At 48.2% G+C, this 27,900-nt stretch overlaps 2 protein-coding genes across 4 annotated transcripts in view; one reads left to right on the forward strand and one right to left on the reverse strand.

Annotated features, from left to right (window-relative positions):
• RASSF8 (Ras association domain family member 8) overlaps positions 1-10,472 on the forward strand; it is a 74,525-nt gene extending 64,053 nt beyond the window's left edge. For all 3 annotated transcript variants that reach the window (XM_077178362.1, XM_054632129.2, XM_077178363.1), the window contains 3 exons: positions 1,318-2,207; positions 4,152-4,296; positions 5,413-10,472. In XM_077178362.1, the coding sequence (XP_077034477.1) occupies positions 1,318-2,207; positions 4,152-4,296; positions 5,413-5,534 (1,157 nt within the window). In that variant the 3' untranslated portion in view covers positions 5,535-10,472. The remainder of the gene's footprint in view (positions 1-1,317; positions 2,208-4,151; positions 4,297-5,412) is intronic.
• Positions 10,473-23,428: 12,956 nt separating this feature from the next.
• On the reverse strand, positions 23,429-27,504 carry BHLHE41 (basic helix-loop-helix family member e41). Its single transcript, XM_054631445.2, has 5 exons — positions 27,277-27,504; positions 26,956-27,019; positions 26,566-26,673; positions 26,234-26,345; positions 23,429-26,109 (listed from the first exon to the last, which is right to left on the reverse strand). Exons 1-5 carry the CDS (start codon positions 27,336-27,338, stop codon positions 25,100-25,102), a joined length of 1,356 nt encoding a protein of 451 aa, XP_054487420.1. The 5' UTR covers positions 27,339-27,504; the 3' UTR covers positions 23,429-25,099.
• Between the last annotated feature and the right edge of the window lie 396 nt (positions 27,505-27,900).

Genomic DNA, 27,900 nt, shown 5'->3' on the forward strand with positions numbered 1-27,900 from the left:
GTTTTTAAGGTTAATGGCAATTGTGGAGCTGTTCAGAAATTCATTAACATCAAATGCTTTAAAAGCAGTTGATCTTTCCCATCTTTTTGTAAATAACATTGTGGCTTTTAAGTGAGGTTACTTTGACAGGGGAAACTCTTCTGGAGAGGGAGAATGCTGTATTTCAGAGTAGTGAGAGTGCTTAGAAAAATATCCCATAAGTGGTGTTGGAGGAGGAAGACTGCTGATCTGAATTTTGTGTTTGATAAGAACCCAAATGAAGCCATGAATATAAGTTGTATTGTCAATGGAGCGATTAGAAAAACTCAGCACTTACAGAAAGACTTGAGCTTCTTCCTGAAGGCTGGGATCCCAGTGGGGATGTGGGAGCTGCTGGTACAGATGGCAACATTATGCAGGGAGCCCGTTCATTGTGCGGGGATTGCTCATTCACAGTTCAAGCAGCCTCTGCTGCTCTTGTCCCTGTGCTCTCCTCAGTGTAGGTTTGTCACATCAGCAGCGCTGCCATGGGCATCAAAGGCTGTGGCCCAGGCTGGATCAGTGTCCGGACAAACTGGAAGGCATGAACAGGGGAGCTGAGGCTCTGTCAGTCAGTCATCAGTCAGAGGCAGCTGTTAAAGTTTAACAGCAAACACACTGCCTCCACATTGGATATTTCTATGTGGCTGCATGAAAGATCTGGGACTCCTGTTCTTGTTTTCTTGGCCTAGAGGTTCTCAATGGGTGTATTTATGTGACCCTGCTGGGTCACTTGCTTTATTCCTCCCTGTGAGGGTGCTGAGGCCCTGGCACAGGGTGCCCAGAGAAGCTGTGGCTGCCCCTGGATCCCTGGCAGTGTCCAAGGCCAGGCTGCATGTGGCACCGAGCAAGCTGGGATAGTGGAAGGTGTCCTTGCCATGGTAGGGGGATGGAACTGGCTGATCTTTAGGTCCATTCCAACCCAAACCATTGTGCGATTCCATGAATCCCAGTCCGTCCCAGCCCGCCGGCAGTCCCGGGATTGCGCAGTTCCACGGTTCTCACCTTAGGGTCAATCCTTCCTCGCTGCTGCCGCTCCCGCCCTGCGCGGGGAGGGTTTAGAGGCGAACTCGGTGATGTGCGGGCAGCGTGTGCTGCGGCAGGGGCGGGTGCGCTGAAACAGCCTGTGGGGGACCGGAGCGTCCTGTCCCGCCGTGTCCCTTGTCCCGGTGGTGTCCTGCCGTGTCCCCTTTTTCCCGGTCCTGTCCCGGTGCTGTCCCAGCGCGTCCCGGTGCCGTCCCTCACGGGCGGAGCGGTGGCGCCCCCCCGCGGCCGCGCTGACGCTGTGCTCCCTTGCAGGGCGCACCGGGCGCTACACGCTGATCGAGAAGTGGCGGGACACGGAGCGGCACCTGGCGCCGCACGAGAACCCCATCGTGTCCCTCAACAAGTGGGGACAGTACGCCAGCGACGTGCAGCTGATCCTGCGGCGCACCGGGCCCTCCCTGAGCGAGCGGCCCACGTCGGACAGCGTGGCGCGCATCCCCGAGAGGACTCTGTACCGGCAGAGCTTGCCGCCCCTGGCCAAGCTGAGGCAGCCCGGGGATAAGGCCATGAAGAGGAGGGAGCCGAAAAGGAAATCTCTCACCTTCACCGGCGGCGCCAAGGGGCTAATGGACATCTTCGGGAAGAGCAAGGAATCCGAGTTCAAGCAAAAGGTGCTCAACAACTGTAAAACAACAGCGGACGAGTTGAAGAAACTGATCCACCTCCAGACGGAGAAGCTTCAGTGCATCGAGAAGCAGCTGGAGTCCAACGAAGCCGAGATCCGCTACTGGGAGCAAAAGTACAATGCCAGCCTGGAAGAAGAAATCCTCAAACTGGAGCAGAAGATCAAACGGAACGAAGTGGAGATCGAGGAGGAAGAGTTCTGGGAAAACGAGCTGCAGATCGAACAAGAGAATGAAAAGCAGCTGATGGAGCAGCTGCAGGAGATGAGGCAGAGGATCCTGGAGTGTGAGAGTAAGCTCAAGGACTATGTGTCTCAGATCCACAACATGGAGAGTGGCCTTGAAGCAGAGAAGCTGCAGCGAGAAGTTCAAGAGTCCCAGGTGAATGAAGAAGAGGTCAAGGAAAAGATCGAGAAGGTGAAGGGAGAAATTGATATTCAGGGCCAGCAGAGTCTGAGATTGGAAAATGGCATTAAAGCAGTAGAAAGGTCTTTGGGCCAAGCTACCAAGCGATTACAGGTAAGACTGTCATTTTATCCATAGCTAGAGAAAGTCAAAGACTGTGACTAATTTCTCTTACACAAATCTGAAGCCTATGAAAGACAACACAAAAAAGTTTCCAAAGTGAATCAGGGTAAAAGGCAGAATGTGTTGCTTTCATTTTCAAATCACATTTCAGCTTGTGGGGTTCTTTTTGGAGTGCAGACAGTTTTTATTTCACCCATGTTTAACTTGCTCATTCAAACTGTCTGAGAAGAAAAGCAGTAATTTGCACCATCATAGCCTTTTCTGAGGATAAACTTCTGATCTTTGCTAGGTTTGTCTGCCACCAAAAGAGATGAATTACAAAGAACAGTCCAAAAGCAGCATCTGGAAAGGTACAGAGCTAAAGTAAAGTACCTGCAACCCTACAGAGCTTTGGTTTTAAAGAACAACATCCCTCTTTTCCTGGCTGACTGGCTGGTGTTCAGGATTTTATTTTCTCTACACCTCAGGCATTTGTGGCACATGTGTCAAAAGAGAATCCAGTCCCTGTTTCCTTGCTAAAGTTAATGATATCACCTGGAACTTGATAGAGCATGAAAGAATAAAGGAACTCACTGCTAGCTGGATGAGGTGGAGGGAAGATTGGAGCTCCTGGGATTTTTATGTGCCACGTAAGGTAGTCCTAAGGCACCACACATCAGCAGGAGTTGTGGTCCTTGCTGATTCCCAGGATTCACAGTTAATATATTCTGCAGCACTGCAGTAGTAATAAGGTGATTCCACTGTGAATATGTAAAGGGATTTCATATCCTTACTCCTGTCTTAGAACCATGTCAATATGAGCTGGTTTTCCTAGATGATGAGGGAGGGGAAAAGTTTTTCATCCAAAGCAAAATGGATGAAAACTGTAAGCAGTTTTGGCCATGATTATCTATGCTAAGTTTCCATACATGCTACACTTAAGGATTTGCACTGATGGAAAACTTCAAGTTCTCTTTATGTGTTTTATCTATCCTCAGTCACATTCACTGAGGCTATGATGGAGTTAAAATATTTCTGGCTTGGTACTTTTCATAGTCTGTTTTCTTTGCAAAGTTCCCATTCAATTCAGACTTGCAGTGATCTTCTAAACCTAAAGGTGCACAAATCTGGAAGTCCACAAGAAAATAAACTGAGCTCTGCATTATGGAGCTTTGAGGGGGAGGAGATAGACAAATATTTTATTGCATGCCTGAAGTTAAAGATTAAAGCAGCTCAACCTCTGTGTGTGGGAATAATAATAGTCCAAGACTGTTATAATCTCTCAGAGTTGTAAATTTTGCATATCATGACAGAAGTACAGAAAAAGATCCTAAATGATCATCTGTGCTTTGAAGGGGTGGGGAACCAGTCAGGCTTTGGCTTCATCGCACAAAACCCTTGCAGAGAGAGAAGGTTCTGGCCAAAAAAGTTTAAATGGAAAATGCAAAGAACAAGAAGAGAAAAGAATTTTACTTAATTTAAGATCAGAAGAATTAAATGAGCTGTCCAAGCTGTGCTGGACACTTCAGGAAGAAGTAAGACTTAGTGCCAGACTGCTGCTCAGTTAATTAATTTTTCAACATTCACAATATTATGTTTGTTTGCTGATGTGCCAAAGTTTTTCTCAGGTGGTATGAGAAACAGCTGCTAGTCATCCAAGAAGCAATATAAAAATAAAATACATTAAGAAAAACCCAATTAGGGTCATGGGTTGGATTTAATGATCTTAGAGGTCTTTTCCAACCTAATTGATTCTGTCATTCTGTAAGTGCTAGTGAGTGTTGACTGGCTTCTTAAATTACAAGATTAAAATATCTTTCAACTCATCAATTTGCATTTGAGCTTTAAAAATTGGAGGCTTTCTCATCAAGAGGAGAAGCATTAGTTGCCCAACTGTAACTACGGTCATGAAATGCTGCTTTATTTGCTCAGGAGATGTTTTCTGTTTCCTGGCAGGACAGGGAACAAGAACTGGAGCAACTGACCAAGGAGCTGCGGCAGGTGAACCTGCAGCAGTTCATCCAGCAAACGGGAACCAAGGTGACGGTGCTGCCGGCAGACCCCGTGGAGCAGGAGGCCCCACATGTGGAGCTCGAGAGAGGTGCAGCCCTCGGAATGCTTCGGGAGGGAGGGAAGGAGGGAGAAGGGGCGGGCGGTGCCTTTACTGCCGCGTTTACTTTAACGCTGGCACTCCTACGTGAAGTGAATGCTCCCTTAGTGAAGACATTAGCAAAACACTACGAGAGCGCATTGTCGAGTGCTTCTTTTCATTCCAAGGGTTTAGCAGGCTCTAAATAAAGAGCAGTATGTGGAGAACTTCTCTCCCACTGTGCCCGGGCATGCGTTTGTCCCATCAGCAACGCATTAAGCCTGCAGCTTTCGAGAGGGGCCGCCGTGGCTGGCTGCCAGCACAGAACGTGATCGTACATCTGACATTGCTGTTCGTCTGGGTTCTTCCTCTTCTGGTGGGGGTGTTGTCAAAGCAGAAAAAGGAATGTGTCTGGACCCCCAGAAACCCCAGACAGCAGCCGCACGGGAACAGGAGCCGATCCAGCTGGGCTGCCAGCCGTGCAGAAGTCCTGCACAGATGGCTGTCACTGCGGGTGCGAATTGCCTTTGCCCCCAGTGAGATCAGCACAGCCTGCACGTGCCCACATCTGGATGGGAGTTTCCTGGGCAGAACCACGGGAGCGTTTTGAATGCGTGTCAGAGCTGCAGCTCCAGCACAGTCGGGTGCTTTTTCCATCATTCTGTGTCCAAGGGGCTCTTTGTCTCGGCATTCTCCTGTGCTGGGTCTGTCCCTCTGCTCAGAAAACTTTATAACCAAAAGGCACTGAGGGGGCAAGGGGGTGGGGAGAGAAGAAAAGACAGCCAGGCCTTCAAAGGCAGCGCTTGTAGGAACTTTTAAGTAGGGAGGAAGCTGAAGCTTTGAGTCATGTTACACGTTCAAGCTCTTTTTGCTCATCACCATTTAAGTGTGTCTGTGTGCGTGCGCGTTTCTCGTGGGAAGGTAATTCTTTTGTGTGGGTTTCATTCTGCTATGAAGTGAGTAGGAAGTGTGCACCTTAGATCTCCTCACTTCCTAGCCAGACACTTCAGTTGTTTGTTACATGTGGATTCGTTTTTCTGTATTGCATTAAGAAAAATGCAATACAGGAGGAGGAGGAGAGGTGCAGGCCTGCTGATGACTTTTCTAATTGCCCTTTTTCTCATGCAGAGCCAGCCTTTCAATCTGGGTCACTGAAGCGCCCTGGCTCATCGAGGCAACTCCCCAGTAACCTTCGGATCCTACAGAACCCCCTGTCATCTGGTTTTAACCCAGAGGGCATTTATGTATGACAGTATGTACCTCTTCTAGAGAGGACCTAGCAAGGTACCCTGGACAAGACACACTTTATTTTATTCAGCCAATGATGAATGGAAGAAGTTTGTCTTGTTTTGTTTTTTTGTTACACCACCGTGTTATTTCTTCTTCTTCCTCCAACACCACTTGGAGCCATACCCTGTGCACTGATGCTAAAGAGACAGGAACTGTCTCGATTCATAATTGGCAAGGATGACCTTGCTGTCAACACAGCTTGAGTGCAAAAACCTTCATTGTTTTTGCCATTTCAGAAGTGTTTGGGAAAGTATTGTTCCTTGTATAGTCATAAATGGAAGACTGAGGGTGAAGGAAACCGTGTATGCAACTTTTCTGAAGTTTAATTTATTCCCTTTAATCAATGGACCTGTGAATGTTGACCTTTTATATTTTTATTTTTAACTTGTGAATTATCACGTATGGCTGTGTGTCAGTCTGACGAGGTGACTTTAATTTGTGTGTACCAACATCCCCCATCTGATCAAGTACAGCAACCTGCAATGCAGAGTTCTGAGGGGTGCTGAACCATTGCAGTGGTTTCTCACCACTAACTTTGTTCATTTCTGTCATGGGTCATCATATGTCATGTTCCATCCATTGCTACCTTTTAAGCTTGAAAAGTGAGCTTGTGGGATTTACTTGCTGTTGTATCTGCCTTGAATGAAGCACCTAGTGTTCAGAAGATTTATGGATTTTAAACCTTGGCTTGGTAAAAATATTTCCAGCATATGATTGAGGATGCACTAGTTAGATGATATTTTATTATATAGAATGTATATTTGAAATATTTTGCCACATTGTATATGCCTTTTGAGAAAAGAACAATGTAAGAAGTTGTCTTCATATATCTTACCAAAAGAGAGTAGGAGGCTTTCACTGTGTGTGATTTTGTACTTCAATTTTTTCGCTAGCCATTACAGTGTTCTTGTTTTGTTACAAATCTTGCTGTTGGAGGGGAAGAAAGACACAACACAAATGAGTATCCACTTCCAACCTTCCACAATCCACTCAAGTTTTGTGAAGAGAATAAACCTGGCAGAGTCCCAAGAAGTCAATAGCAGAGTTCTTATTGACAGGAGTGAGGCCAGGATTTCATTCAGTTCCCTGGTGGAGACATTTGGTCCCTCTGAAAGACAGTCACTTAGAGAATGTAAAGCTTCCAAGCAGAAAATTCACGCATTTGGTGGTCATTTTTCTCAAAACATATGAAAAGAGAATATTATCACATCTTGATATTGCTCTAATGCAATCAAAGCTAAGAAAGAATTATACAAAAAGGGTTTCCTGCAGAAAGTAGCTGCTCCCATATAGCTCATTGGTTGCAGGCCTTGAAGTGAGATTGTTGCAGGGGGCACCAGCTTTGTGGAGAAAGGGACTGGCATCAGTGGGACACATTGTAAATGTTGGGGGCTGGCCTCATGGATGAGTTAGGGAAGGGATGGGCCTTCCCTGGTTTGGATTTCAGTTCTGACAGCAACTCACAGCATCATCCCCACCTTGGAGATCCCCTGGGCACAAGGGGGGACACTGTGCCCTCACTGCAGTGCTGAAGACTTGGGCTCCTGATGCCCTCCTTGGCATGGTCAGGATTTTACCACTGCTAGGAAACTCCAAGCTTTTAGCCATAGAAAAATACTTAACTCGTAGCATCCTCTTGTGTTGATTCACTGATGTGCAGATAAATGTTAATTTAAGCCTCCTTTTCTAAATAAATGAGCTTCCTGACAAATGGAAGTTTTTAAAGATATAGCAGAAGATGAAGGATTCTTGAGTGTTTAATGCATTTTTTTTTCTTTCCACTTTATTAATGGCATCATATATTCTAAAAATGCTGCTGTATTTAGACTTACAGCAACAGATAAGGCTGTGAATATATAAAGGACCTTTCCAAATGGACTCTGAATTTTTACTGTTTGACTTATCAGGTTTTTTTTTTTTTTTCCATCTTCCCTTGTGAGCAAACTGGAAAATGAGATATTCCTACCTGAGGAACCTTTGCAGTGCTCACCCATTTTACTGTTAGTTTATCACAATTCCGTGCTCATGTTTACTGTGCCCATACATTTGTATTAAAAAAAAAAAGAATGTGTGTATATATACATATATATATATATATATATATATATAAAAGTGTAAAATATCCATAGTTTGGGGACAATATCTGTCCAAGGTACTTGAGCATATATGCCTTACATTCTGGGTTCAATTTACAGAAATAAAATGGCCCTCTCCAGTGGATATCTTGCATCTTCAGCACCTCTTGATGTTAGAGAACTGAGGCACTCAGCACCTTGCAAAGTCTGGCCCAAATTATGCTGCATGGGGGTGGGGGGAAAGAGTCTTGTTCTGAAATGAAGCATTTTTAAGGCAGATCAGCATATTTACCCCAGCTAATGATTTTGTCATATTCTATGACTGGTCCATCTTCCACAGATGTCAGTTTGAGCTGAATTGGGCTCTTGCATCACAAAACCTGCTCTCTTTCTCTGCCAGGTTATTCTGTAAGACAGAGGGAAGAGGAAAAGGATTAAAAGGAAGAGTAAGAGCAGCTTTGGAGGGCTTGAATTACAGCTTTGTCATAGAATCAAGGGAGGAATTTGCCATTTGAGTTAAAAAGTAGCACCTGCTGACTGCAGGAGCTGTTGGACACAGGAACCAGCCTGGAGCTGGCTCAGGAGTGACCACTTCAGCACCCCTGAGTGGCCCCTCCCTGCCAGGGCTTTGGCACATGTCAAGGTGATCTGAAAAGTGTTTGCAGCTTCAGCCACTCCTGTGGCCAAGGAGAGGCTTTGGTATCCAGACCTGCCAGTTGTGAGACACTGACAAATTCCCCTGCCCCCACCATACTCCCCTTGCTTATTGAATTTCACCCAGGCTGAAGTTCCATAGCATTTTCACTCTCTCTGTAAATAAACCAAAAAGAAATGGCATGCCCTTGCATTAAATGTGACTTGACCCATGTGTAACAGTTAGAAAATCCCTCACACTATGGCGTTTAGAGTTTTGCTTCGGATCAACTGCAGAAACTCACCCTTTCTTTACAACTGTACAAAAAGTCCATTTTCAGAAGTGTTCCACACCTCCTAGGGCATTAGCAGAAAGGAAGCTACACATACTAATTTTAACAAGTGCCATATTATTTACTGGGCAGCATGATAAAAATGGGGTTTTTTGCTTGCGTTAAATAGTTGAATACACAAGCACTATTTTCCAGTGCACAGGGAATTTATATGGAGAACTCCTGTAATTTATTACTAATGGAAATTAACTGTGTTACCTCTCTCATCCATGAGGATGGAGATGCTATGTTGTTAGGGGAAAAGAGGGGGATGAGCATCTGAAAAGCCAGTAGGTAAAGGCTAAGGTGAACAGTCTGAATGCCTGAGCAAGGGAGAAACCAAGTCCCACTCTAAAAAGTCAGCTCCCAGTATCTTTTAGTGGGACTTAGGTTCCCAAGTGCCTGAATTGCTTCTGGAAATGGTATGTTAGCTTTGAGATTGCTTGCTTTTCTAAACCCTGGCAAGTTCAGAGGAAGTTCTTGAAGAAGAGAACTGCCACTACTAGCATTAACAATATGCAAACATATGAGGTAAGAGGGAAAAAGATCCTTTAGTGAAATAAACATCTCCTCTTGGGCAGCAATTGCCTTGTTTTTAGTGTGGAGAGTATTGCATTATTGTAGTGAACTGGGATCATATGAGTATGATCAAAGAAACATCGATCTTGTAATTTTTAGTGAGTTACCTTGAAGCATATAAATTCCTGATGTGCATTAACTTGAGTGAATTGGGCCTTAATGATATATGTAAATAACAAAACTGTATTCAGATATTTTTTCCAGAAAATAGTCTCTAATGGTCTGTACTGTATCAAAAAAAGTGTCAAAGTGTTACTTTTATATTACACCTCCTTTTTTTTGTTTGTTTGTTTGGGGTTTTTTTTTAGAACATTGAAATGTGCATGTTTATTCTATTTGCTACAGTATTTTAATGTTTTGGATGAAGGCCATCAGTTGTATGGAGATGACAAAACAATCATTCTGTCTATTTATTCAGTATTGCTGCTTAAAGTTTTCAAAAATAAAGCTTTCAATGCCAATATAGTGACTGATTGAAAGCTGTTCTAGCTCTCTTCAGGTGTTTTTTTCCTATGTTTGTAGAAAATTAAATAAGTGAAACTTGGTGTATGAGCTGTTATACCAGCAAAGAATTATTGCAATAATATTGGGGGCTGGGTGTCAGTGTGTGTAGTAAATACCAATGTATGCATGCAGTGAATGCCTTTAGGTCTCTAAGTGGAGTGCTGAAGAATGTTAAATCCTTTGTGGTCTTGCAAGCACTTTACACATGTGACCAAGTACTGCTTAGAGCTTTGTGCTCATGTGTGGTGCGTGTGAGAGCAGAACAAAGGGGTCTCAAAGGATCAACTTGGAGCCCTTTGAACCAGATTGAATTTAAGGACATTTTTGTGTTCCACAGTTGTGTGTCTGACTGGGGCCTAAAAAACATGTTCTGATACAAAACCCTTTCAGTTGCAGCAAGGATGCCTCAAGTGTAGCTGGTACCTCTGAAAATGTTAGTAGTTCTGAAATGGATCAAGTGTGCCTGCTGTACTTGTGAAGTGTGTCAGAATGCTGAGAGCGTTCACCCTCGCCATCATCCCATGAAACTGCTAACTAGGGGTTCTGACTGGAACATTTGAGTTGCTGATGCTTTAACCTAGAGAAGCAACACAAACTGTGAAAACACGAGTGAGCATTTTATTACTGCTCCGCTTCAATGCAAGATGAAAATCTGTATTATATGTAACTATATTTTTTGTCATTTAAGAAGCTTCTATTTTTTATTATTCTCATGAATGGTTGACAAAAAGTATTGGATATGCTCCCATACAATAAATTCCCCTCTGAAACTTTGGGTCTTTACAGTTCATGGTTTGCTGGGATTGCATTGTTCATGTTGCGCACATCTCACGACAGAGCTGCTGGGATTCTGTCAGAAAACACCGGGCCTGAAGGCAGGGCCAAGGCTCCTTTACTGTAAGTGTGCTGTAATCTCAATCAGATAAAGCCCAGGCACTGCAAGAGGGAAGAGGAGCTTGTTTTCAGCTGAGGAACTGTCACTAAAATTAACAATAATCCTGAAATGACAGAATTGGTCACTGACTCGGGGGAGGTGTAACTTAAAGCAAAGAGGCAGAGGTTCACTTGGAGGTGAACTGAATGTACAGATTCTTCCCACAACAAATGCAGGGTGCCCTGATGCTTCAGGGAGCAGGAAGAAATTAATCTTTGAACAAGGAGCAGAAGGCCTTTTAGGCCAGATTCAGGTGTAGTTACTGTGCTGAGACCAGAGAGGGTGTGAGGCTTGCTTGAGATCATTTGAGCTAATCAAGGCTGGGAACTTGATGCAGCTGGAGACTTGTGATTTAAGCCATCCAAATGCAGTCCTTAGTCTAATATCCCAACAAATGGATTTTCCTAAGCTAACTGGAGCCTAATCTCATTAGATGTGAGGAGAAGTGAGCTAACAGTAGTGGCACTGTTGACTGGCAATAGGACAATGCCACGAACTCCACTGAAGCCCTAGCACGTGGCGCTGTTGTTGTTAGGGCTGTGGAAGTTGTGGAGGCCCTGTGCCCTGAAAGGTGCCCTTTCCTGCTCCTGTGCCAGTCAGCTGGCTGGCTTTTGTGGTAACTAAGGTTTCCCAGCGTGCTCAGCAGAGCCAGGGCTACAGCTGATGTTTCTGATCTTTTGCTTTGCCTTTAAAGAACAAAGTGGTGTATTTGTATGTGGCTGCTGCAGCACTAACTAGCTCAGTGTAACTGGACCACTAATGAGTTGCAAAACCAGGCCAGATCAATGATCCATTTTGTTCAGAAGCCATACTGAATTCTTCTGCCTGTTATGTCTGTGTCAGCTAGGTATTATTCCTTTATAACCCAAATTTTTAATGATTGTTTCAACTAGGATGTCTGGTGTCTGAAGTAGGGCACAATGAGCAATGGTGCCCATTATTGCCTTACTTGAAAATGATATATTTGCTACCTTTGATATTGTAGCTAGTGTTAATGAGTATTTTCTGGGTCAACCACTGCTTCATCATTAACTTTCTCCAGAAATACTGGATGGAGACAATCTCAGTTGGTCTATTTTGTTCCCTTTTTCCAGGTGGAAAATGTTGTGTACTTTTTTTCCCCATCTTTTGCAATGAGTTCTGTGTGCTGTCCAGGGCTGATTGGAAAGGAGCCTCTTTGGCATTTGCTAGTGCAACAAGGAACTGATGCAATCAGAGCTGATAAACTTCCCTGAGCACCCTCACCGCTTGTCTGAGCAACTCAGGCACTGCCTATATCCTCATGCCACTTCTGGTGGCTCTGTGTGTGCCTCCTTCCTTGCTGCCACACAGGCAGCCCTGGAGCTTCTCCCCCATGCAATCTGAAGTTTGATTTCTAGAGGCTTTTTGGATCTGAATCCATGGCTGTGGAAAGGCTACAGGGATCTCTGGAAGAGTGAGAGACTGTCATCACACTTCTATTCAGACATCTGGAGGGTGATGGAGGGGAAATGCCACTACACCAGACTGTTCTTATTGTTTCAGCTACATGCTTTGTCTTGTTCTACCCCTCTGTAAAAGGAGGAAGATAGTTGGTTATTGGAAAACTTAGGAAAATGCAGCATAAAAGATCTAATATTCAATCCTGGGTCAAGTTACAGGGAAGAAAGGTTTCTGTTATTTATTTTTAATGAGCAAAAGTCTGAAGAAAAGGTATTCAGAAGAGCTCCAGCAAAGTATTCTTAAAAAACTCACCTAATCCAATGCAACACCAATGAGTGTCAATAATTTCCTGCCTAGGTATTTTTAAAATTAGGGCTTCTGGTTAAAACAGAAACAAAAAAAAACAAGAAAAAAAAAAAAAAGGAGGGAAGGGAGTGAGATGTAGACCAAGTAAAACATCTTTAACCTACTTTGTATTTGCCCTGAAGTCTCTTCCAGTGCCAGTGTGATGGAAAGTGAATCATGCAACTTTGCAGCCAGTGACATGGTATCACAGAAGTACCATCAGGAGCTATTGCTAGAATGAAAGTCAGGCCAGCCTTTAAGTGTGAAATAACTGGAATTTCTTTGTGGTTGCCTGTGGAGCTTCTCCTAGATTACTACCTGCCACAACTTTTATTGTGTGTATCAAACTGCTGTTCATGAAATGTTATGTTCCCAGAACAGATGATTTGGCTTTAGCAGTCCCAATCAGCCTGAGGTGAACTTTGATTGATGAGGTGTAACTGGCCCTCCTGGCACACTGAAGGGAAATCTCAGAGTGCTAGCTGACCTTTGACAACATTTTGTTGCTACAACGTTGTCTTAAGCGTTTCCTTGACCTGGCAGATCTGCAGCGTGGCTGCCAAAATTATGACCTGGATTCTGCACTGTCATGTTGCTTGTGTCACACACAAAGCAAGCATGGAGGAGACAGTGACAGAGCAAATGAGAAAGGCAGCAATGCCCATTAGCTGTAGGGCTGGGGTGAAAGGTTGTGCCAGGGGCAGGCGCCACATGGTCGGGTCGCCTGGACTGTGCCAATGCTGCAGTTCCCAGCAGGCCCACACGAGAGGGCAGCAGTACACGCAGCAGCCACGCACTGCGATGGGAAGCAGATTTTCTAGGAATACACAGCACGTGGTAGGGAGGCACCCAACATTCCAACTTTAAAGGCGTTCTTTCAGAAAGGACACAGTAATACTTACAAAGAGACATGTCTTATTCACAGTGCCAGTGTAACTGATGCACAAATGATGCCATTCCTGCAGTTTGTGAGCAGGCCTGGAAGCTTTTGAAACCTGTACAGATGTGGGTTGAAGCATTCAGTTTTAGATACTGTCCCGTGACTGGTGTATTTGCTCGTGCCTGGGAAGCTCTTGTTTCATTTCCCAGCTCTGCCACAGATTTCCTGTGTGTGACCTTGGGGAAGGTACTGTAATCCCTGTGGATTGGAGTCCCCCAGCTGTAAGCCTGAGATAATACTGCCTCATCCCCTTTGACTTTGTCTCTATATACGGCAGGCCCCATGGGGAACAGGATCTCGATTCCTGTTTGTTTTGCAAATAGTACTGAGCACAACGTGGTCCTGAACTTGGTTGTGCCATCCTGATACTGCAGCATGAAGTGTATTTTCATATCATTACCTAGAGGGTGACAAGAAGTCACTCAGAGTTAGCTTTACCTTGCAGTGAGAGCAAGATGCAGGTGTGCTGAGGGAAGCTGGGGGTTTCTGAAGGTGAATTCTTGTTTAGCTTTAAGTAGATTTCTTTTTCTAAAGGTGTAAAAAGGAAAAGCAAGTAAAGGAATAAAACCTCATTTCAACTTTTGCTCAATACTTCTTGCAAAGTGCTGCTATTACCAAAGGCAGCCTAAATCTTTTTGCAAGTGCTCCTTGGGAGTGTGTTGTACCTAATTGATAGAAATAATTGACTGAACAGGCTGGGATTTGCTTGGTGGTCCTAAATGTTCCAGTGTTTCTGCAAGTCTTAGGATGTTCTAGCAATGTGCATGTAACCAGTAATGCACCATGACAGGCTGCCATCTCACAGTTTTCCATTGATACCCAAGTGCCCTTTGGTATTCGTGGCTGAAGAGTTAGAATTGCACACAAGAGTTAGAATTGTAGGAAAGTGCCTTTTTTCATAATTTTCCAATTCCAAAGTGTTTTCTACATGCTCCAAATAAATTTAATTAACTAACAAACTCCTCAGCTGCACTTACACCAGAGTCTTGCTGAGAATGAGCACCCCTCAGCATGTCTGAGCACAGAGAGTCCCTGCTGCTCAGTTCATTTAAAGATGCTCAGAGATCATTTAAAGATATCAGCCATCTGAATGTAACAATTAGTGCAGCTGCTGGCATCTGACAGGACAATAAATAATCAGTGCTGCAGTACCTTATCTCATGTTCTGCTCAATAAAGTTCTTGCTGCTACCTTTGTACATTATCCGAGGAACTTTACAGCAAGAGGCACCTACTTCTAGGAACATCTTCCTCCTGTGGTTGGAAGAATGGACTGCCCCCAGGGTGCAGTCACATGGGACAAGCATTCAGGTGTTGTGAGCAACTGCAAAAGCAGGAACCTGGGCAGTGTGAGTACCTTAACATCTTTGTTCAGTGGCAGAACACAGCCTAAAATTCCCAAGGAAAGCTATTTTCTTATGTTACTATGACTATAACAATGATCCCAATCATACCATTTATGTGTATGCACACCCATATATGTGTATATAGTCACCTTATTAGATGTTATTGTCCCTTTATGTCAGCTTGGGAAACTAAAGCCCAGGGAAGTGCAGGGCTTTCCCAGAAGGAGTACAAGCCCTTCATCTCCATTTACTGCCTTTTGCTGAAAAGTCTGTTCTGAGCAACACAGAGTTGTCCTGCAATGGTTCAGTCAGGCTGGGGGGCACCTGGCCTAACATACTCTCGAGCTCTGTAGAAAGAGCTGCCTGGGCTCAGCAGTAAACTACCCTTGATGCAGTGTTGCCAAAATAACCTACTTGCAGAGGAAGCTTTCCCTAACCCTTCAGTCAGAGGTTAAACCTCTTCCTGATAGCAGAGGATTTATATCCCTTCTAAACTGAATAATGAGAGCACTTCAAAGGAGGTGAGACTTATTCTCTCCTTTAGCAAGTGTTGCACCAGGTTCAACCAGTAAAGATTTTACCTTTGAGATCTAATTGATTCATCTGTTTCAAACTTAAAACTTTCCAAAATCACTACCTTCATTTACTGTTGATTTTAGCATGTGGGTTTCAGCATATGCAGGAGTTCAGCTCCTTGCGTGATTTGAGTCTGTTCTGATTTCTTCTTCAGGTAACTCTGCCTAGTTATTATATTATTATATATTGTATTATTGCTTCTCAGGTCAGCCAGAAGCTCACAAGATTCCTGCACTGTGGAGGTGCCTTCAGTTAAGGAATCAGGCTTGCATCCCAAAGGCACTGCTGTGTGGGTGTATCAGGAACATCTGGGGAAAGGAGGAGATCTCTCTTCACAGACTTGTAAAAATAAAGATGGTTTGATCTCATTGTGCCCTTCCAGTGCATGGAGGGAGCCTACAGGAAAGATGGAGAGAGACTCTTAACCAGGGCCTGGAGTGACAAGGGAGAATGGCTTCACACTGACAGAAAGTTTAGGTTGGATATCAGGAAGAAATTGTTCCCTGTGAAGCCCTGACACAGGGTGCCCAGAGAAGCTGTGGCTACCCCTGGATCCCTGGCAGTGTCCAAGGCCAGGCTGGATGGGGCTCTGAGCAACCTGGGATAGTGATCCCTGCCCGTGGTAGGGGGATGGAACTGGATGATCTTTAGGGTCCTTTCTATTCCAGGCCATTCTGTGATTCTGCTCTATGATGTGACTGTACACACTAGGGAAAGTGCTAGGTTAGACTTAAACTACCACTGTGCTGCCCCAGACCAGGCAGCTTTGTTCCTGAAGGTACAGGTAGTGATCTCTGTGGCAAACAAAAGTCAGGGACATGCAGTACCTTCCCACTGGCTCTGCCAGGCAGCTGAATTGCCCTCTGCTCCTTGGAATGCACTGCCTTAGGGTTACTAACCTCAAGCAAGCCCGTGACATTACTGTGTATTTTAAAAGCAGGTATTGCAGACTGTGCATGTTCAGCAATCATAGCAAACAGCTGGAGTCCTGGAAATGCCTTCTGGGCCTGGCAGGACACTGATGGGAGCGTGCTTCCCACGGCTGGCTCCTGGAGTATGGCACACAGATTGCTCTCAAAGGTCATCTTAAATAACTGTACTTACCTCGTCATTTACAACACCAGAATTAGCCCTGTGACCAGTCAGGCATTTTTCAAAGCCACTTCACATTTTGCAGACGTGGATGTATCTTTATGTTCTCGTTTCTGCACTCTGCAGAGCAGACTGCACTCCAAACACAACTCCTCTGCTGTGCCAGGGAGCAGGAACTCGTGCAGCCCAGGTTCACACAAACACATTTGCCTCTGCAGATGGACTAGGAGTGCCAAGGAGCATTATCTGATGATGGCAGCTTGGTAAGCAAAGGTAGCTCCTTCTCTCTCAGGGAACAGATGTCAAAGGGAAAACAGCCTGAACTCTGACCCTTTGTCTACACACATTCCCATACCCTTCAATTACCTTCATAGCAGCTATTAAGGAATTCTTGCTTATTCTACATGATTTTCTAATGTTTAAGCATTTTTTCCTAGTCATGTTGTTCCATTTGTCTCTACATGTTTCATTTCTGACTTTGCTCTGGAAAATGAAGTGCTCATGACAATGCATTCTGCGTGACAGACCCTGTCCAAATCAGAGCATCTGTAAGAGTCTGCAGCACTGGAGTAAACAAACCCACCTCACATTCGTGATTCCAGTTCCCTAACTCCCAGCAGCTTCTCCCTGGAACAACAGAGGGCACCACTCTTCACACAAAACGCTGGAAGAAGAGCAGCCCTGCCTTTGAGTCAGTTCAGGACCTAGAGTATTTATCTCTCAGTAGGTGATTGGACTTGAATATTCTTCTTCCCAGGAGGTTCACCTCTGCATCTCCTGCTCCCTGTGCCAAAAGATGCTCTCAAAGACGTGTGCACTGTTCCTCTGGTGGATCTTGCCCTGCTTTGCACAGAATGATTAAGCAGTTACTCACTGAGAAATAGCTTTAGCCTGTTTGATTAGAATCTGCACTTGGGGAAGAGGAAACCACCATGCCAGGTCCAACCCTGCTCCTGTGAAGATCTGTTTTTATTCCAGTGAGTTTACAACAATAAACGCATAAACATGCAGCATACCAGGGCTGCAGCCTCAGTTTCTCCTCTCAGGTGGCTGTGTTATCTTTTGATCCTGCTGTTCTGTCCAACAGGTGCCACTGTGTCAGTGCTGCCACCACCTCTGTTTTGAAACAAAGGGACCTACAAGAGGATACAGGAAAGATGGAGGGAGACTAATCACAGGGCCTGGAGTGACAGGACGGGGGGAATGGCTTCACACTGACGGAGAACAGGTTTAGATTGGATATTGGGAAGAAATTCTTCCCTGCAAGGGTGGTGAGAGCCTGGCACAGGGTGCCCAGAGCAGCTGTGGCTGCCCCTGGATCCCTGGCAGTGTCCAAGGCCAGGCTGGATGGGGCTTTGAGCAAGCTGGGATAGTGAAAGGTGTCCCTGCCCATGGCAAGGGAGTGTAACTGGATGGTGTTTAAAGTCCCTTCCAACCCAGGCCATTCTATCATTCCATATCACAGTAACAATGTTGTTATTTTAGAGGAATCGAAGTTTAAAAACAGCCTCTACTAAGGCTTCCCCTGATTTATTAACCCTCCAGCTGATGCCCTGAAGGGCTGAAATTATTAATTTCTGTACAAAATTGGCCCATATGTGCATAATGTTGCATTCAGTTTACTGCAATGTGCATTGGGCAAAACTCTTGAATGCCAGGACTCTGAACCCCTTACAGCCCTTTCTGAGAGGACAGGGGAGGTTTAGGTTGGACATTACAGAATCACAGAATGAGCTGAGTTGGAAGGGACCCACAAGGATCATCAAGTCCAGCTCCTGGCCCTGCACACACACTCCCCAAGAGTCACATCATGTGCCCAAGAGCTGTCCAAAAGCTCCTGGAGCTGTCAGGCTTGGGACTGTGACTATCCCTGGGGAGCCTGTTCAGTGCCTCAGGGGGAAGAACCTTTTCCTGATATCCACCCTAACCTTCCCTTGATACAGCTCCAGTTGTTCCCTCGGGTCCTGTCCCTGGTCACACAGAGCAGAGATCAGGGTCTCTGCTTCGTGAGGAAGCTGCAGAACTGCTGTGAGCTCTGACCTCAGCCTGCTCTTCTCCAGCTGAACAGACCAAGCGCCCTCAGCTGCTCCGTGTGTGGCTTCCCCTCCAGGTCCCTCACCATCTCCACATCCCTGCTCTGGACACTCTCTTGAACTTAATCTCTTTCCTACGTTGCAGTGACCAAAACTAGACACAATCATTAAGGTGAGACCGCAACAGTGCAGAGTAGGAAGAATTTGTTCACGGAAAGGGCGATCATAGATCGGAATGGGCTGCCCAGGGAGGCAGTGAAATCACCGTCCCTGGAGGTGTTTTGGAGAGGCCGGGCGTGGCACTGGGTGCCATGGTCCGGCTGACGCGGTGATGTTCGGTCACAGGTTGGACTCGACGATCACAGAGGACTCTTCCAGCCTGACTGACCCCGTGATTCTGTCAGAGCAGCCGCGGCCCTGCCCGCCCCGGGGCGGCCATTCCTGAGGGGAGGTGGGGCAGTGTGAGGGGAGGCGGAGCGCGAGCCGCGCGCCGGCCAATGGCAGCTGCCGCCACCGCTGGCCCCGCCCACTCCCCCTCCCGCCCTCCCCGCAGCGGGCGCGGCCCCGCGCGCACGTGCCGGGCAGCGTGCGCGGCGGTCACGCGGGCGCGCGCGTGACGGCGGCGGCGGCGGCGGCGGCGGCCTGAGGGGCGGGCGCGCACCCGGGCTCGGGGCGGGACCCGGTGAAGGACAGCGGCCCGGAGCGGGGCGGGACCGCCAGGGAACCGGCCGGGCCGCCGGGGACGCTCTGGCACAGTCACTGCGGAGCGGCCCCATGGCCCCCTGCGGTGCCTCCCAGGAGTGCTGCCCGCACTGACGCGCCCGGTGCGTGCGCAGGTACTGCCCGAGCGCTCCTGCCCTCCGGACAAACCCAGCGTGGGACAGACCTCTTTTCACAGCGTCTCAGAAGCGTTTAGGCTGGAAAAGTCCTCTGAGATCGTCGAGTCCTACCTACGACCGAAGACCACCGTGTCAAGCAGACCATGGCACTGAGTGCCACATCCAGACTTTACTTAAAAATCTACAGGGACAGTGACTCCATCTCCCTGGGCAGGGAGTTCTGATGTCTGATCACCCGTTCACTGAAAAAAATTTCCCTCATGTCCAACCTAATCCTTCCCCTGCACAGCTTAAGACTGATGTCCTCTCGTTGCAAGCAAAGTATAAAAAGATTTTCCAGCTTTAGGTCTTTTCCAGCCTCTCAGTCCCATGCAGAACAAGAGTTTGACTCACATGTTAAAAGGAGACCGTTTCTCCTGCTGGTAGTCCTGCAAACACCTTCTGGAAATCTTGCTGCCAAGAGATGATGTGGAATCTCCCTGACTGAAGAGATTCCAGAACCATCTGGATGCAATCCTGTGATGCAATCTGGGATGGTCCTGCCTGAGCAGGAGGTGGGACCAGATAACCCACTGTGGTCCCTTCCAGCCTGACCTATTCTGGGATTCTGTGAAGAGAAGCTTTTTTTTCCCCACATTTCACGCTGCCTTATTGCTACAGAGTCTGCTCTTGGTGGCTTATGACTGGTTTTGATGGATACTCATATTCCAGGTCTTGCAGCTGGAGCCTAGGGCCCAGCCTCAAGAGCTTTGCTGGAAGCTGCGATATCCATACCACAGAAATGCTGGTCAGGGTCGCTGCTCTTAGACCCATGCAGAGGGACTGCTGCTCCCATCTGGATGGGCTCTTCTGCAAACAACATCGTATGTGAGGAAGGCTGAGGGCCTGCCTGCCACTCACAGGAGGGCTGGAGCCTTGGCAACCTTCTACAGTGGGAATAGAATCCACTCCAGCGTCTGTCAGCTCATCTGGCTCTGTGCTGCAGGTATTAATCCAAACACACTTGGAGAGACAATTTTCTGCTGAGGAAGAAGGTGCCATACCTACATGGCTCTTTTCCTGAGGTTATTCCCTAGAACTTACATAGTTGTGAGAGTGCATTGGTCTCATGCTTATAAAACACCTAGCAAAAAGCAAAGTAAAAAACCCAAACAAACAACCAACAAGGCTTTATGGAGGCAGGAGAAACAACTCTCCTTGGTCCCTATGACCCAGCAGAGCTGCCTGGGATCAAAGTCCCTGCTTGCTGAAACATCAGGGAATCTCTTCTGGCCTGCCCCAGGCATCGCCTGCATCCTCTGGGGCGCGGGAGGTGCACGCAGGGCAGGGAATGTTTGCAGCAGCAGCAGCAGCAGCAGGTGTGCTGCCCCTGGGTGCCCCGTGAGCCCAGCCAGGCAGAGCAGCCCGGCCCCAGCAGGGCAGCTCCTGCAGCATCGAGGCTGCCCTGAATTCAGTGCTTGTGACAGACTGACAGCCCTGCGGGCTGGAACGCTGGAGCGGCGGGAAGGATGCGGAGAGCGGAGCAGCTCGGCCCTGCTCACACCCAGCCCACACGTGGCCGGGGCTCACGCAGCTGCTGCTGGCGGCAGGTGAGCCACCGGCTTCTCTCTGCTGCTGCCCAGCGAGCTGCTCTGAGCCTGCAGGAGAACCAGACACGCAACAGACATTCAGACTTTGCAGAGTGAAACTGGCTTTAAAAAATCCAAGGCTTTTTTCGCAGAGAAAATTCGGCATTTTTGTTACTTTCTTTTTCCGAGGTTGTACTTTCTTGTTCATTTCTACAACTAGAAGGCAGGAAACTTCTCAAAGAAGGCCAGGATCACATGATTCCAGGAGCTGAAGTTTGAAGGGAAAAGGAAATCCGTTGCAAGACCCAGGTTACAGGGCAGGCCAGGAATTTAGAGGTGCTATAACACACCTTGCATGCAGTCCCCAGGCTTGCTGGATGTCAGACATTCAGTGTGCCCTGACTAAAGTGAAAATTAAACAAACAAGGCCCAAAACACAAACTCGGGACCTACTCCAAGGCTCATTGTGCTCCAGAAAAGGGCTCACATGGCTTAAATGGTAGGTCAGGCCTTTCTCAAACAGGGCTGATAGTCAAGATCTGTAGCTGTAACACTTCCAAACATAAAAATTCCTTGTTCTTTAGTTGGAGGTACATTATACTGCCTTCTATTGGCTTAACAATCATCACCATCTTGATTTAACACATTCTAATGGAGCCTGTCATGCCACTATGATATACTGGATTATAAAATCTGGTTTCAACGTTTATTGCTTAAGAAATCAAGCTTGCATCACTTATCTTGTAGTTTATGGGACAACAGAATATGGATTCAAGTGTAAACAGTAAATGTAGCACCCAGTCCTGCACTCTCAGTGCTTCTATAAGGGTATGTGTATTTAAAGATGGGAAGCTCTTGTCCAGTGTTTCTGTGATTGTTTTTAAACTCAAGAAAATTCAAGCCATACAAATTGATTTAGACTCCAAAGGGATCTGAGGAAGCCTGGAATTTAATAATTAAGGCTGACACTAGGGTCCCTCCTGTCATGGGCCTTTTGCCTCCATCAGCAGTGGGTTATCAGCCTCAATTACAAACCATTTTCCCCCATGTTTGCTTTTGTTAGGCATTGAGATTATCAGAAAACGCATAGTTTGTCTTTATGTTTTATGTCATAAAATGTAATAGATTTCACTGATGCTGCAACTTGGCGTGAAGTCATTTGGCACATTTGATCCAGGGGCTAATAAAAACAAGCCTTCCTGTTACTGTACATGGTAAATACTGAAATTGATAAAGCCCTCTAAGGATCTGGGTTTATAGCCCAGTGAAACCTAAATGGATTCATATTCCCAAAGGAAGAAAATTTGAAGGAGACCTAAAGCCTTGCCGATGCTTGGGTTTAAGCTGCACTCCTCACGAGGGGCACAGGGTTTTATGACGTGCTCTGGCTCCACCCTTTGTGTTGGGGCAGTGATCTGGCAGGAAAGGCCCTGTGCTCAGTCAGGCCGATTGCCCAGCTGGCAGGAGGACTCATGAGCACCTTCATCCCGGCCTAAATGCTGGCGTAACAAGTGTTAAGCTGTTCAAGTATGCAGGTCAAAGTTACCGAGGGGAAGGGTTGAGCCCAGCTCACTTTCATTCCTGTGAAAACACAGGGAGCAGAACCAGGTCCAAAGACAGATGGAGGCAGACACAGATTTTTCCCATTTCCCTACCTAGTAATTTACTTTGGCAGGAAGAGTGGTGCACTGTGGCAGCCTTTGGTCCATTATTTATGGAAAAAAACATGTCTATGTGTCCATTGGTATTTGTAGATAGCCCACATGTATCTCTAATTGGAATTAAATTTACTAGAGCTTCCATGTGAAGACGCCTTTCTTAGTAATCCTACTCGAGTAAGTTAAAAGAAGTGCTTATTTTTCATCCAATTTATAATTCGCCCTGTGTTTTAAGGGATTGGTGGAATTAACACGAATCTTAGGAACTTTTTATTCCATTCCAACTTCATTCCTTGTCACTGTAGTCACCGGTACTGGAGAACCAGCAGAGGGAGCACGGAACGTTCCCTTCATCTCTCTCTTACATAAACACTGGCTACTGTTTGAGGTGTTCCTTTAATTTTATTTCCCTGCCAGAATTTTTGGAAGCAAAGGTGATCTGCAGCTCTGCTATTCAATCTGTTGAAGCCTTTAGGGTGCTGCATTTCCATGCTAGGAATGATCAACCTGCTTCCACCACTCTATTCCTCCTCTTCCTCTCCCTCTCCCCCTCAGCACAAAATATGTGGTTTTTGTAGAGTATTTCCAAGCTGGGACACCCATCATTCATTCCTGCAGAGATTGTGATACGTCATTAGATTGTCAGGCAAATCATAAAGTTTGTTCCTTGTGAGCGAAGGGAGCTCCCATGCAGCATCAGGGCTGACAAGTGTTAATTTTAAAGATTAGTATTTTGCAAAAAGAAGAGGGGAAAAAAGTAGATGTCAGGAAGAAACCCATGTGTTCCACACTTTGCTTTGTGAAATGTGCACATATTAAACCAGAGTTTGCCAGAGAGAGTTAAAGGAAACCCAGCAAATTCAAACCCAGATTAAAAATGTGAATTAAATCATCATCAGACACACAATCATACAGTTTGAAGCTCAATGCACCAATTATTATGTATTATCATTGCATTTTTAATTAGTAGACAGCCCCATTTTGTGTATTAAAGTTTTTATTCCTTATTAAGAATTTTTTAAATCACAAAATAGTGTGGAAATATTTAGATAATAGAATTCATGGAGTGCTGGAAAATACTGAATATAAAGATTGATTTCTAATATATCACATACTAAACTGTTCTAAAACAGCTGGTTTCTTGCAGACAGGATTTATTTTTTTTTAATAATTTAAGACAGCATAAGCTTGTATCAAGCATAAGCATTGTAACAAAAGTGCAACTTTTTCAGCAAATCCTCCCAAAAGATATTTAACTCAAAATATCATTAACACATATTTTTCTCCCTACAAAAATAGCATGTCAGACGTCATTAATTGGATGTATTAACAACTATTTACATACAGCCACTCTGTAGGCTAGTAAGATTTTTTTTTTTGTAACGTTGTTTAAACACAGCGTTTGAGGCAAACAGTAGCAACAGCAGCAGCAGATGCACCAAACGGACTGACGGACCCCGGACACGCACACACTCCTCGCCAGGCTGTGGTGTCTCACCTCTTACATAACATTCAAGTGAGATTTCTCACAGTGCTACCTTGGCAACAAACTAAAAATATCTAGGCAAGGTCTTGGTTTAAGCCTTATTATAAAAGCTTTATCTGTGTGATTATCTGGCGTCTGGTTTGTCTCCAGAAAGGGAAAACGCAGTATTTGAGCATGGGATGAGGGAAAAACCCATATGGGAAACTTACCCCAACTGGGTTAATCGTTTCTGGTTGCACAGCGAGGTGTTTACCTACGGCCTCCAGTTTGTGTCACTCGGAATTTAGGATAAAATGAGTTCAGGCTGACAAGCTGCTCTGTGTTTTCTTGGGGGAAGAGAAGGGGGTTTCTTTTTGTAGTTCAGTGCAGTAACATTCATTTTATACAGCAAGGTTTGGGGGAAAAAAATCTCTCGGGAACATACTGAATTAAATAAAGATGGGGTGAGAACAAATGCACTTGCCACACCTGTATACCTTAGCCAAAAAAAATAATGAAATAAACACAAGGTTATGTAATGGGTCTGACCCTCCTTTCCTTGCACACCCAAAACTTGCTGGAGCCAGCGGCATCCCCGGGTGCTCAAGGCACTGCAGGTTTGGGCTCAGGGTGCATCCTCCACACTCCGGTTCTCCATAAAGTGCTAGCACAGGTGCTGGGCTCTGCCCTTCCTCCCTCGCCTCGTTCCCCGCCCTCACCCTGAACCCATCCAGGTCTCCCGGACAACAAGTGCAAGTTCCCAAGTGGGACTTAGGGACACAATGTATAAACCCATTCCAAATAAGGTGCCACATTTAATTACTCTATTTATAGAGGAAAAAAAAAAGTATCCTTACTATGTTTTCTTCCTTCTTCTTCTTTTTTTTTTTTTTGTTTTGTTTTGTTTTGTCTTCCTTATTTATGCATTTATAAAGCCAAACATTAAAAAAATACTGAGTAGCAAATTTTATCCTCGACGGTCCTCTGCGGGGGCCGCTCCGGGACCTGCCGCCCCGGCAGCGGGACTCCCCCGGGCCGGGCCCAGCACCCCGCGGCCGCCAGCTCCCGGCGATCACCGGACCCGGCGACCCCTGCCCTCCGTAGGAACCCGGGGGCGCAAGTGCGGGCCCGACGGCCCCTCAGTCCGAGGGAAGGGCAGCGGCGGCGGGGAGCCCCCGGGCCGTCTCACGGGCCCTCGGCGCCGGGCTCCTCGGCGGCTGCGGGCTCGGGCTCCTCGCCGGGCTCGGCGGCGGCAGCGAAGGGGTGCGGGAGGTGGGGCGTCGGGGGCAGCCCGGTGGCGGCCGCCGCCGCCTTCTCGGGGCCGAGCACGGAGGAGAGGCAGGGAAAGGAGGCGGCGGCGGCTGCCGCGGCGGCGGCCGCCTGGGCCGGGATGCCCGGGTAGAGGAGCGGGATGGGGGCGGCGGGGTAGAGATACTTCTCCAGGCTGCTTTTATCCAGGAAGGGCTGCATGTAGGCAGCGGCGGCCGAGGGGGAGATGAAGTAGAAGGGCAGGCAGAAAGGGGCCGCCGCCGGCTGTCCGAAGGGGGCCCCGCCGCCGCCCGCCCCCAGGGCCATCAGCGAGCCCAGCAGGGCGGCGTCGGGTCTGACCAGCGCGGCCGCCGCCGCCGCCGCCGCCGCCGCCTCGGCTCCCCGCGCCGCCAGCCCCGGCGGGCCGGGCATAGGGCTCCCGCCGCGGTCCAGCTTCAGCCGCTTGGGCGCGGGGGGCACCTCGTCCCCCGACGGCTCCTGCTTGATGGCCAGGGCGGGCAGCGCTCCGCCGGCCGCCGCCGCGGGGCCGCGCTCGGGGCGTGCCTCGCCCTCTCCGCCGTAGCCGCTGTCCGTGTCCGTGTCGGTCTCGGCGCTGAGCTCGGCGGCGTGAGTCCGCTGGATGACGGGCACGCAGTTAGCCTGGCCCTCCGGCTTGTGGCCCGGCGCGCAGGGGGGGGCGGGCGGGGAGGAAGAGGAGGAGGATCCCTTGCTGAGGGGGCCCGGCGGCGGGGAGAGGAGCTGAGGGCCGGGGAGGAACTGCGACGAGATGGAGTGCAGGTGGCCGAGGAGCTGCGCGCATCGCTGCTCGCGGGGGGTCCAGCTCTCGAAGCGGGAGAGGTATTGCAGCACTTCCTTCGCGCACGTCTGAAAGCCCGAGTGGAAGGCGTCCAGGTCGGCCTGCACCGGAGACTTCATGGACCGCTCCCCTGCGGGGGAGACCGAGCGGGGACAGCGTTTACCCGCGGCTCCGGCATGGAGCGCCCCGCTCCGCGCCTCCCCCTGCCCGCCCCCGGTGCGCCCCAGCGGCGCTGCCCCCCGGACCCCGCTTACCATTCTGCAAAGCAATTATCTTCTGGTGCTGCTGCTCTGTTAAGGCTGTTAGTGCTTTCAAGTGCTTCAAAGTCAGTTCCAGCACCACCGCTTTCTCCAGGTGTCCCAGCGTCTGCAAAGGCAAGGGTAGGGGGCGGCTTGGCTACCTCCCGGCACGTTTTGGCTACCGCCAAATGCGGCCTCCGTTAACTTGGGTGAGACCGGCCCCCGAGGCATTAGGGCCAGGACGGCGGGCGGGCAGCAGTCAGGCAGCCCGACGTCCCGGGGATGCGCAGCGGGCAGGCTGCCGGCGCCTGCATCCGCACGGGCATATACGCTCCTGGGCACCTTACCGTTAGTTTCAGATGCTCGGGCAGTAAATCCTTCAGCTGGGCAATGCATTCGTTAATCCTGTCTCGCCTCTTCTTTTCTATCAGTCTATGTGGCAGTTTGTACGTTTCCTAATTAGCAAAACCCGGAAAAGCCAAGCGTTAGGCAGAGTCCCTCGGAACGCCGATCAAAACCAAAACAAATGTCATGCGGACCACATGCCGCGCAAATTATCGTCAAGGCACCGCTCTCCCCGCCGTGCCAGCTCTCTCGTAAACCCACTTGTGATTCGGGGGGCAAGTTGTATGCGCAGCCCCCCGGGGATGCTCTTGGGAGCGAAGCTACTCTGCAAAATTCAGCGAGCCCAAATTAAGCACTTAAGCGAGAAGAGAGCCCCAGAAACTTATCCTTACCTTGCTCTCGTCCCTCTTCACGCCTCTTTTGGGTTTGCACATATACAGGGCAGGGTAGTCCAGCCTGGAGAAAAACACAAAGATCCAGCATCGGCAAGTGCAGCGATAGCTTGCCTAGCACCTCCTCGAGTGGGCACACGGGCGCCGAGCGCTCTGCCCGAAGCGCCGGGCAAGGGCTCGCCCGGGTCCGCCAGCGGAGGGAGGCGGCGAGCCCCGCGCCCCGCCGGGGAGCCGGCGCCGCTTCCAGCGCTTCGCAGCACTTTCTCAAGAAGACGAAACGCCGTAGAGATACGAGACGGAGATAGTGCCCCGGCGCCTTACCCTATAAAATCCCTATGCTCCAGTAGCTGCCTCTCCGGCAAGCGGGAGATTCCTTCATCCATGTCTGGCAGCGGCTGATGTTTCGTCGCTGCTTTTGACTGAGCCTGCGGGATGCTGAGATCAGTCTCGGGAGATCCGCGAGCGACGCTGCGCACATGCAGCCTCCGTCCCCCCTCTCCCGTGCAGTGGCCAAAAGTGTGCGGCGGTTCGTCCCCCCCCCCCTCCAAGTGCCTCCGCCGCCGCTGCCGCTCCCCCCCGCCCGCCTTCGCTGCGCTCCCCGCGCACACGCCCGCAGCTCCCGCCGCCGCCGCCGCCGCCGCCGCCGCGCCTGCCCGCGGGGCACGCGCGCCGCCAGCCAGCCCCGCACCCGGCTCACGTGCGGCGCGGGCGGGGGCGGGACCGGGGAGGGGACGGGGGGGGTCCCGCCGCCCGCCCGGGGCCGCCCTGCGAGACAGCGGCTTCCCCCCGTGTTACTGCTGCCGCCGCTGTCATCGTCAGCGTTACCGCCGTGATGATTGCCACTCTCACTGTGGTTTTATTATTTTTATGATTTCTCTAATTTGAATACTTATGAAATTATTTTACTTTTATTATTGTATTTTTTTTTTATTTGCATCAGGGGAG

The sequence above is a fragment of the Agelaius phoeniceus genome, chromosome 5 (assembly GCF_051311805.1).
Source record: "Agelaius phoeniceus isolate bAgePho1 chromosome 5, bAgePho1.hap1, whole genome shotgun sequence".
Classification (NCBI taxonomy): domain Eukaryota; kingdom Metazoa; phylum Chordata; class Aves; order Passeriformes; family Icteridae; genus Agelaius; species Agelaius phoeniceus.